This window comes from Plecotus auritus (assembly GCF_963455305.1).
Source record: "Plecotus auritus genome assembly, chromosome: 5".
Lineage (NCBI taxonomy): Eukaryota > Metazoa > Chordata > Mammalia > Chiroptera > Vespertilionidae > Plecotus > Plecotus auritus.
The window spans coordinates 82,019,405-82,031,459 of NC_137776.1; the positions used below are offsets into that span (position 1 = coordinate 82,019,405).

General features: G+C 42.8%; 1 protein-coding gene across 2 annotated transcripts in view; it reads left to right on the forward strand.

Moving 5' to 3' along the window:
* Positions 1-10,539, forward strand: part of TMEM163 (transmembrane protein 163) — a 241,435-nt gene extending 230,896 nt beyond the window's left edge. Inside the window, exons 7-9 of one of the 2 annotated variants that reach the window (XR_013960687.1) lie at positions 1,075-1,216; positions 9,768-9,971; positions 10,117-10,539. Coding sequence is in view for 1 of the 2 variants with exons in the window: in XM_080670059.1 (XP_080526185.1) it covers positions 1,075-1,216; positions 9,768-9,828 (203 nt within the window). In the remaining variant the exon portion in view is untranslated. Of the gene's footprint in view, positions 1-1,074; positions 1,217-9,767 lie in introns of both variants that reach the window. The other variant, XM_080670059.1, reaches the window with a different exon arrangement.
* Positions 10,540-12,055: the final 1,516 nt, after the last annotated feature.

Consider the following 12,055-nt stretch of genomic DNA (forward strand, 5'->3'; position numbering starts at 1 on the left):
GGCTTTGCTCAAGTCTTCTCTACACCCGCATCTTCCTCTCCCCCTGCTCTTCATTTAGCCTCTCCCCCAGTTGTACAGTCCCCAGTGAGTGCAACCTGAGTTAACACTTTTGAGTTAGCAAAAGCAACACAAGTGGAGTTGCCCCAGGAATGATATAGGGCCTGTTGCTGGAGGTTGCTGACCCTGCACAGACCAGCTGCCAGGGGGTCACCAGGCAGCATGGACCCAGAGCTTCTCCAGGCCATTACACTGAGGCAGACTAGGAGCCATGCGGCTCACTCCGCAGTGTGACCTCAGGAGCCCCTCTAAGCAATTCCCTTCCTGTGTGGCCTTGGGAACTCACAGGTAAAATGCAAGTGTGATACCTAAGTTGTGGGGACCCCCGAGGTGTGACATATGTGAAAGGAGATGATCAACATTTGTCAGCTCCAGGTTTGTCTGGATTGCCGTTTCTGCAGCCATGTACCTGATTCTTGACTTTGCATTTTTCTTCCCAGAGTGAAAATCCTCAGGTGACTTAGACTCTGGAAGGAAAGGACATGGGCTAGCCCTGCTCCTCTCAGCCTGTATTACCTCGGTCAATTTATTTAACCTCACTCTGCTTAACTTTAGTTCTCTCATAAGTAAAGTGGGATAATAATCAGACTGATAAGATCCCCACTGGATACTGGGCCCAGGAGACATTCAACAGATTTGAGTCACTCAGTACTTGAATGTCTCCTGTGTGTCAGGCACTGTCCTGACCTCATGGGGTCTGGATATTCTCGTGTGTGGGAGGCAGACCGACAGTAACCACATACAGGCTCTGTCAAGTGGGCATGAGTGCCTGGCAGGGATGGAGACTGACAGTGGGGGGTGATGGCTCTGTCTAGCAAGGTCTCTGGTGACATTTGAACAGACTTGACAGGCCACCCAGGGGTCTCAGTTGGCAGCTGTCACCTGCGAGAGTGCTTCTGGGCAACATTCCCGGCAGCGCAAGCTTGGATGTGGAGCTTGCTGGTGTTTGGGTAGTTTCTTGGTGGCTAAGGAAGTTTGCTCGGCAGTGCCCTCAGCCTCTCTCTGCTTCTTTCCCAGGATTTAACTCGCTCGTGGGAGGCGTGATGGGCTTCTCTATTCTTCTGAGTGCGGAGGTATTCAAGCATAACTCGGCGGTCTGGTACCTGGATGGCAGCACAGGTGTGCTCATCGGCCTTATCATATTTGCCTACGGGGTCAAGTAAGTGCCTGTTTTCCTATTTGCTTTCCTGGCATGCACGAGTGCTCCATTTTCCACCCCTGATCGTCATACCTTGTGCCTGGGACCCCCGAGCCTACGTGGGGTCAGGTGACTGAAAAAGCTCACATCGGAATCAGATAGTCTTGTGGCTGGCACTGAAGTGGGGCAAGGACTTTGACAAGAGGTATAGGGTTTAAGTCACAAACGGGCACCAGTGCTGGGCTGAGGACTCCTCATGACCTCTGGCTGTGAAAACCAGTAGGCATCTGAGTGAGATGGGGCTACTGGAGTCTCAAGCGTTCATCTTGAGGGGCCTGCACATGGACTTGCTCACTCATGGACTCATTTCTCTGGGCTTCAGTGCAAGGTCAGCCTCTTGAAAAGTGCCAGGGACATCCAGGGAAAAACTGAATGGACTAGCTTTAGGGTCAGGGCTGGAGGGAAAGGGGTCAGGGCAGTTCTCCCCAGGGATGGAAGTGCTGGCAGACACGATTGCTTTGCTGAGCCCTACTGCACTCAGCCATCAGTCACAGGTGGGTGCCAAATCCCAGCTCTCCATCACCTTGGCTAACACCATTTGCCCCACCCTGGTAATTCTCTGAGACCCCACCCCACACAACTCCAATTTCCAGCCCAAGTGCTTCCAGTGGATCTTCCACACAAGTGGCCTGCTGTGGCTCACACTATGGACTTACCTAAAATCCCTCAAAGTTCCACAAACCCAAACAAGCAGCAGCTAGCCTTGGCATGCCTGGCACAAGAGGGGATGTATCTCGACTTGCATTGTAATTCCCATAAGGGGGCCCCAAGCCTGACAAAACTGGCCAGTGTTGACTTGGAACTAACTTCAGCTAAATGGCCATGAGCCCAGTACACGTGGTGCCTGTGTCAGCACACATTGTGGCGCCCACCAAAGGGTCCCAAGCCTGGAGCTAGTGGCAACCAACCTAGATTCACAGCACAGCCTCTTCCAAGTGCCTCCAAGCCCAGCACAAGAGGCAACAAACCACAAAGACTTTGTAGCTCCTACCAGATGGCCTCAAGCCTGCACTGGAGCCCCTCCTAAGAAGCTCCAGAACCAACACAGCTGGGGCCGGCTTTAGACTATATCAGGGCACCACCAACTAGCTCCACAAATGACTCATCTGCAGGGTGGAAGCAGCTACAACAAAGCCCCACTAAAATGACTCCCCCTATGGGATTAGCCTCCACACAATAGCTTATCTGCTTTAGTCATGTAGCCTGAAGGTCAGTCCCACCCACTGATGTGCCAACAGGGCTCAATTACATCGGAGGGCACACACAACCCACAGAAGGGACACTTCTGTAGCACTCAGGGAGACTGTTCCACTGGGGCCCATAAGACACTATATAAGGCCATTCTACCAAGACTGGGAGATACTTAACACATAGATCTACTTAACACATATAAGCAAACACAGGCAACCAAAATGAGGAGACAAAGAAACATACCCCAAATAAAAGAACAGGAAGAAACTCTAGAAAAAGAACTAAACAAAATGGAAATAATCAATCTACTAGATGCAGAGTTCAAAACACAGGACTGAATTAGTGACCTGGAAGACAAGGTAGTGGGAAACACCCAATTGGAACTGCAATAAGAAAGAATATTTTAAAATGAGGATAGTTTAAAGGATAATATCAAGAATAACAACATTTGCATCAGAGGGGTACCAGCAGGAGAAGAGGGAGAACAAGTGATTAAAAACCTACTTGAAAGAAATAATGGCTGAAAACTTCCTAATCTGGCAAAGGAAATAGACAAGTCCAAGAAGCACAGAGAATCACAAAAAACATGAACCCAAAGAGGCCCTCACCAAGACATATCATAATTAAAATGCCAAAGGTTAAAGACAAAGAAAGAATCTTAAAAACAGCAAGAGAAAATCATTCCATTACCTATAAGGGAGCTCCCATAAGATTGTCAGCTGATTTCTCAACAGAAACTTTGCAGCCAGAAGGGATTGGCACAAAATATTAAAAGTCATGAAAAGCAAGGACCTACCACAAAGGTTACTCTATATCATTATAATCAATGCAGACAAGAAAAAGCTAAAGGAGTTCATCACCACTAAACAAGTGTTATAAGAGATGTTAAAGGGACTTCTTTAAGTAGAAAGATCAAATATAAGAGAATATAGGAAAGATAAAATTCCCACTGACAAAGGGAAACAGTAAAAGTAGTGGATCAGCCAATTATAAAGTAGAAAGATCATGAGTAATTACAAAAATGAAGGGGTACACAGATACATACAAAAAGTAAAAAATAATGACAAAACCATAAATGTGGAAGGGGAGAGTAAAAACTGCAGTGATTTTAGAATGTGTTTGAACTTTAGTGACTATCAACTTAAAATAGAATGCTGAACATAGCTTGGTATATATAAAGCACATGGTAACCACAAACCAAAAATCTATAAGTGATATAGAAGAAATAAAGAGAAAGGAATCCAAACACAATAGAAAGTCATCAACACACAAGAGAACAAGGAACAGAGAAGCACTACAAAAACAATCAGAAAACAATAAAATGGCAATAACTACTTACCTATTAATAATTACTTTAAATGTAAATGGACTACATGCTCCAATCAGAAGACATAGAGTGGTTGAATGGGTAAAAAACAAGACATATACATATGCTGCCTACAAGAGATCCATTTCAGATTGGAAGACATAAACTAAAAGGGATGGAAAAACATAGTTCATGCAAATGGAAACAAAAAGTTCGAGTAGCAATACTTATATCAGACAAAATAAACTTCAAAACAAGGGCTGTAACAAGAGAAAAAGAAGGGTATTTCATAATAGTAAAGCACCAATCCAGCAAGAGGATCTACCTCTCGTAAACATCTATGCAATTAACGTAGGGGCACCTAAATATGTAAAGCAAGTATTGACGGATATAAAGGGTGAGATTGACAGTAATACAGTCATAGTAGAGGACTTTAACACCTCATTGACAACAATGGATAGATCAGACAGAAAATCAACAAGGAAACAGTGGCCTTAAATGACACTTTAACCAGATGGATTTAATTTATATTTTTAGGACTTTTTTTTTACCCCAAAGCAGCAGAATATACTTTCATTTCAAGTGAACATAGAACATTTCCAGGATAGACCACATGTTAGGCCACAAAACAAATCTCAATAAATTTAAGGTAATTGAAATAATATCAAACATTTTCCTATCGCAATGGTATGAAATTAGAAATCAATTACGAGAAGAAAGTTGAAAAACACACAAACATGTGAAGCCTAAATAACATGCTACTAAACAACGAATGGGTTAACAATGAAATCAAGAAAGAAAACAAAAGATGCCTTGAGACAAATGAAAATGAAAACACAATGACCAAAAAAAAAAATCTATGGACACAGCCAAAGCACTTCTAAGGGGAAATTTCTAGCAATACAAGCCTACTTCAAGAAACAAGAAAAATCTCAAATGATCTAACCTTCCACCTAAAGAAACTAGAAAAAGATGAGCAAACAAAAGCTAAAGTGAGTAGAAGGAAGGAAAGAAAGATTAGAGTGGTAATACACAATAGAAAAGATCAATGAAATAAAGAGCTGGTTCTTTGAAGAGTCAAACAAAATTGATAAACCTTTAGTCAGACTCATCAAGAAAAGAAGAGAGAGGGTCAAAATAAATAAAATCAGAAATGAAAGAGAAGGGTGACACCATAGATATACAAAGGATTATAAGAAAATACTATGGACAATTTTATGCCAACAAATTGGACTACCTGGAAGAAATGGATAAATTCCTAAAATAACACGAGAAACAAAATCTGAACAGACCAATAATTGCTAATGAAATAGAGTCAATAATCAAAAGATTCCCAACAAACAAAAGTCCTGGACCAGTTGGCTTCACAGGTGAATTTTATCTAACATTCAAAGAATTATCCTTCTTAAACTATTCCAAAAATTGACAAGGCAGGGAAGCTCCCAAACTCATTTTACAATAGTCATTACCCTGATACTAAAACTAGACAAAGACACTACAAAGAAAGAAAATTATAGGCCAATATCCCAGATGAACATAGATACAAAAAGAATCCCTAACAAAATATTAGCAAACAGAATTCTGCAATACATTAAAGAGGTGATACACTATGATCAAGTGGGATTTATTCCTGGGATGCAAGGTTGGTTCAATATCTGCAAATCAACATGGTACCAGTTAATAATGCGGATTTTTTCAATAGATGGAGTTACACATATGTTGATATATATGCGATTTGATATGTATGCTATTTTGTTGTATTGACAGCAAGCTTCAAAACTTCATATGTCAAATTTGCCGAAGGTGTTAACACCATAGATATCTTTACACTTAAAAACATTGAATTTCGTGCCAAAAAAAGAGCATTTGCAGGAAGTTTTAATTCATTACTTTATTTTGAAGAAAAAGTTATTGTATACTTGGGGAAGCTTATGGTGAACATGCTGCATCTCAAGATACTTGTGAATGCTGGTTTAAATGCTTTAAAAGTGATGATTTTGATGTGAAAGACAAAGAATATCCAGGTCAACCAAAAAAGTTTTAAGAACAACAATTACAAGCATTATTGGATGAAGATGCGTGTCAAACTCAAAAACAACTTGCAGAAAGATTAAATAAACATTGCTCAGCAAACAATTTCTGATCATTTACAAGCAATGGGAAAGATTTTAAAGGAAGGAAAATGGGTGCCACATCAACTGAACGAAAGACAAATGGAAAACCGAAAAGCCATCAGTAAAATGTTGCTTCAGTGGCAGGAAAGAAAGTCTTTTTTGCATTGAATTGTGACTGGCGATGAAAAGTGGATTTATTTTGAGAATCCTAAACGCACAAAATCATGGGTTGATCCAGGTCAACCATCAACATCGACTACAAGGCCAAATCGCTTCAGAAAGAAAACAATGCTCTGTGTTTGGTGGGATCAGGAAGGTGTGGTGTATTATGAGCTTCTAAAACCAGGTGAAACCATTAATACTGATCGCTACTGACAACAAATAATCAATTTGAACTACGCTTTGATCATGAAACGACCAGAATGTGCTAGAAGACACGGCAAAGTAATTTTGCTTCATGATGACGCACCATAACACACTTCAAAACCAGTTAAAGACACATTAAAAGATCTTGCCTGGGAAGTATTAACCCACCCGCTGTATTCACCAGACCTTGCTCCTTCAGATTACCACTTGTTCCGATCAATGGCACATGTACTTTCTGAGCAGCACTTCAAAACGTACGAAGAAGTGGAAAATTGGGTCTTTGAATGGTTTGCCTCAAAACAAAAGTTCTATTGGAATGGTATCCACAAATTACCTGAGAGATGGGGGAAATATGTAGCTAGCGATGAACATTACTTTGAATAAAGCACTTTTGATGTTTTTCTTGAAATTATTGTGTTTTCTTTGATTACAAAATCCGCCATTATTAACTGGTACACCTAGTAAACAAATGAAGGATAAAAATCATATGATCATATCAATATATTAAGAAACAGCATTTGACAAAATCTAGCACCCATTTATGATAAAAACTCTCAGCAAAGTAGAAATAGAGGGAACATACCTCAACATATAAAGGCTATACTAGTATATGACAAACAGCTAACATACTCAGTGTTGGAAAGGTGGAAGCTTTGTCTTTAAGATCAGGAACAAGACAAGGATGTCCACTTCACCACTTTTATTCAACGTCAGACAAGAGAAAGAAATTAAAGGTATCCAAATTGGAAAGGAAGTAGTAAAACTTTCATTTGCAGATGACAGATAATATATAGAGAGAACCCTGAAAATTTCACCAAAAAAACGACTAAAACTAATAAATAAATTCAGTAAAGTAGCAGAATACAAACTTAATATTCAGAAATGAGTTGCATTTTATACACCTATAATGAACTATCAGAAAGAGAAATTAAGAAAAAAATTCTATTTACAATGGCATAAAAAATAGTACTCAGGAATAAATTTAACCCAGGAGATAAAATACCTGTACTTGGAAAACTATAAGACACTGAAGAAAGAAATTGAAGATACAAATAAATGGAAGCATACACGGTGCTCATGGACTGGAAGAATTAACATCCTATATAATAAAGAGGTAATGTGCAAATTGACCCTTATGCCCTTGCATAAGATGGCCACCCCCATGTGGTCAAAGATGACCACCACAAGATGGCCAGCAGGGGAGGGTAGTTGTGGGCAATCAGGCCAGCAGGGGAAGGCAGTTGGGGGGGACCAGGCCTGCAGGGGAGGGCGGTTGGAGGCAATTGGACTGGCAGGGGAGCAGTTAGGCATTGATCAGGCTGGCAGAGGAGTTGTTAGGAGGTGATCAGGCTGGCAGGCAGGCGAGCAGTTGGGAGCCAGCAGTCCCAGATTGTGAGAGGGATGTCCAACTGCTGGTTTAGGCCCGATCCCACAGGGATTGGCAGTCGGACATCCCCTGAGGGGTCCCAGATTGGAGAGAGTGCAGGCTGGGCTGAGGGACCCCCCCCCCCCCCCCCCCCAGTGCATGAATTTCAAGCACCGGGCCTCTAGTAGTTAAATATTATCCTAAGCAAGTGGCAGAGTCAATGCAATCCCTATCAAAATACCAATGGCACTTTTCACAGAACTAACATAAATTATATGGAACCACAAAAGACTCCGAATAGCCAAAGTAATCTTGAGAAAGAAGAACAAAGTTGGAGGTTTATCATGTTACCTGACATCAAACTATACTCCAAGGCTATAGTAATCAAACCATCATGGTACTGACATAAAAACAGACACATAGATCAATGGGACATGATAGCCCAGAGATAAACCCATGCCTATATGACAAAGAAGGCAAGAATGGGGTAAAGATAATCTCTCCAATAAATGGTGTTGGAAAAGAGACACATGCAAAAAACACTAGACCACTTTCTTATACCATATACAAAAATAAACTGAAAATGGATTAAAGACTTATAAGACCTGAAATCATAAAACTCTTAGAAGAAAACATAGGCAGTAAATTCTGATATCACTATTTTTTAGTCTTCACCCAAGGAATGAGGATACTTTTTCTATTGATTTTTAGAGAGAATGGAAAGGAGGAGGAAAGAGGGGAGAGAAGAGAGAAGCATTGATGTGAAAGAGACACAATGATAGGTTGCCTCCCATTTGCATTCCAATCAGGGCTGCGGACTGAACCTAAAACTGAAGTACATGCCCTTGGCTGGGAATGGATCCTGTGACCATTTGGTCCTTGGTTCAACACTCTAACCACTGAGAAAACTAGCCAGGGCTGACATCACTTTTAGTAATATTTTTCTAGATATGTCTCCTCTTACAAGGGAAATGAAAGAATAAACAAATTGGACTATATCAAACTAAAAAGGTTTTGCATAGTGAAGGAAACCATAAAAAAAAACAACAACCTACTGCATGGGAGAAGATATGCACCAATGATACATCCCTTAAGGAGTTAACTCCCAAAATATATAAGGAAATCATATAACTTAACACCAAAAAACCAAAACAAAATCCTAACAATCTGATTAAAAAGTGGGCAGAGGACATGAATAGACATTTTTCCAAAGAGGATATACAGATGGCCAACAGACATATGATAAGATGCTCAACATCACTAATTATCAGAGAAATGCAAATTAAAACCACCACAATGAGATATCACCTCACACCTGCCAGAATGGCCATCGTCAGTAATCAAACAAGTGTTAGCAAGGATGTGCAGACAAAGAGAAGCCTTGTGCACTGTTGGTGGGATTATAAATTGGTATAGCCACTGTGGATAATGGTATGGAGGTTCCTCAAAAAATTAAAAATAGAACTACCATGTGACCCATAAATCCCACTTCTAGGTATTCATACAAAGAAACTGAAAACATTAATTAGAAAAGACATATGCAGCATTATTTACAATAGCCAAGATACTGAAGCAACCTAAGTGGCCTTGGATAGATGAGTGGAAAAAGAAGGTGTGGTACATATATACAATGGAATATTACTCCGCCATAAAAAGAAAAATGAAATCTTGCTATTTGCCACAACATGGATGAACCTAGAGGGTATTATGCGAAGTGAGGTAAGTGAGACAAAGACAAATACCATATGATTTCACTTATATTTTGAATCTAAAAACAATATATGAACAAACAAAACAGAAATAAACTTTCAACTTTACACTTTAAACAATTAGGTGAATTATAAAATAATAGTGTACATGTCTACTTTTATAAATTATTCTCTTAATTAGGGAAAATCTATTAGTGGTTGAGGGGAGTTGGGGAGGGAAAAGGGAGTAATGCTGGTGGGTTTCTTTTTGGGGTGAGGAAAATGTTCTAGAATTAGGAGGTGGTGAAGATTGGACAATCTAAGCATATACTAAACACCACCAAATCATATACTTTCAAAAGCTGAATTTTATGGTATGTGAGTTAGTTTTTTTTAAATTGCCTCTCCCATCTGCTTCCCCAAGCACTCAAAGCCCAGGGCTATGGGGGTGTGCTGGGTGACCTGTGTGTGTCCTCTGCAGACTTCTCATCGACATGGTGCCCAGGGTGAGGCAGACGCGCCACTATGAGATGTTTGAGTGAAGGGCCCGAGCGCCAGTCTGTATCTGCATGAAGACATCAGGACGACGAGAGGTTCCCACACGGCGGACGGTGCCAGTATTTAGCTGAACATCCACTTTCTTATTTGGAGAGTTTGTGTTCACGGGAACAGGCGTGCCCAGCAGGTTGGTCTGCACTGCTCCCCTCACCCACCTCCCCCATCACCCCGTAAAGACACCGTGCACAGGAGGGGACACTGGTTTTCCCATGTCTGTTGGGAACGGGCTGTTTCTGTTTTCTGGAGTAAAAGGATTCCTGTGGGTTGGATAGGTCTCTGCTTGGCAGGAAGTTCTGAAACAGAGCCACTGTCTAGACCCGTCTCCTCTGGGCGCGGAGCAGCTCGGGCCCTGGGAGCTCCTCTCTCCGGCAGACTGAAGGGAAGACTGTGTGCACCCTTCTGCCCCTCACCCCTTCACATGCCCAGAACCATCAGTGTCGCACTTCCTAATTCCTGTCACTGTCTTTCATTAGTTTCATACTGTTTTACTAATCCTGAATCTAAACAGATTGGTTCAAGAGGAGACTGTTCTATTTTTAAAGTACTTAGTGATGTATGTGTGAGCTTTGCATGGACGAACTAAGCACATGACCCTTTCTTGTACATTCAGAACCTGAACACACATGTAAAAACAGGACCCATTTTTGACAGATGTGAAACCACCGTTTATTTGTAATAAATAATGACACAATCTACCCATATGTGCAGGCATCTCTGTGTTGTGTCAGGTGGCCGTGGTACACTGGCCTGTGAGAAGTGGCTGTAAGGACGAGATGTCTGCAGCTTAGGCATTAGTATCAGTTCTGTGAACATGGTCCCCACACCCATCTGTACTGTAGCACTTGCTGCTTGCCCAGGCAACTGTCTGGACAATAGAGACCGCGCCCTGTTTTGTGTGGTCCAGGAGGTGACCTTTGAGAGGTGTCCCTGTCACAGGGAGGCAGGCTTGCTATGTGGCTGAAGGACAACATGGAAGGGTTACTTGTTCTGGGTGGAGTGTGAGTGGAGACCCTGGAGGACTGTGGTTTGCATCTGTGGGGAGGCCACCCATCGCTCAGGTGAGGGGTGGCCACACACTGACGTGGTGGTGCCTGAGGCCTTGGAGCTGACCTTGCCTGGGACTGAGGGATGGTTGTCCCAGACCCTAACTCCCCCTCCCACTGCTCTACTTCAGGCTGATGAAGGGAAGGCGGTTTGGTCTGGGGGCCCCGACCTTGGTGCAGCCTGGCGCTGTCGGCCAGCTTCCTTCACAGTGCTTTGCGGAGTGCTCTGCAGGACATTAACACGGACCTGGTAAAGGGCCGACTGCTCAAACAGGTCTGGGGATGGGAGACTCAGTGGTGTCTTTCCTGAAGGTTTCCTGTGTATTTAACACAGCTTGGAAGCTCGGAGGGAAACTAGGATGTAGCCCCCCCACCCCCAAATGTACACACTCACATTCTGCTAGGACCTTTCTGGGACTGGTGTACAGGAATCATGCCGTACCTGCGACTCCGTATCTAGGAACTGTGTGCTGTCCCTGCTCTGGGCAGAGCGTGAGAGGCTGTGCTGAGGCTGAGCCACGCCTTCCCCCAGCATCACCTGCAGCAGCCCCTGGTGTGCGCACGGACTTGATCTTGTTTCCAGGGCAGGTGCCTAACCCAGTGCTCATGAGGGAAATGCACCAGGTCTAACAAGCCCTCAGCCTTTTTAGGACTATTTCACTAGCACAGCCTTAATGATTTTCAAGCATCTGATGTAGTACAGTTATCTAAAAATAAAAAAATAAAAAGGCCCCGTCTAGGGAGTGCTCTGAGATGAGTGTCGGTGGATGTGAGGCAGGGAAGGAACACACCACAGTGAAACCGTCCTCCATTCCTTGACCATCACGGTCTCTCAGCCTTTCCGGCGGCGTCTGCAAATGGTGAGACGCAGGCAGTGGACACCAGTGCTGGGGTGCAGCTGGGCTGTGTTCTGCAGGTGACCCTGCACCCACCCAGCCCCCCAAAGATCACTCCTACCTGTCACACAAGAAAAGTTTATTGAAAAATAAAGTTCTCCCTAGTTTTGTCTACAACAGTGGAAAACAAAGCAGTGCTCTCTATGCAGGTACAGTACGTTGGGACGTGTGGACAGCGACACCTCGTTGGCAGAACCCTGCACTAAATCCCGGAGTGAGCCAGGCGCTGTTTGAAGACACAGATGTGAATGGTCATTAGCTTAAAGACATCA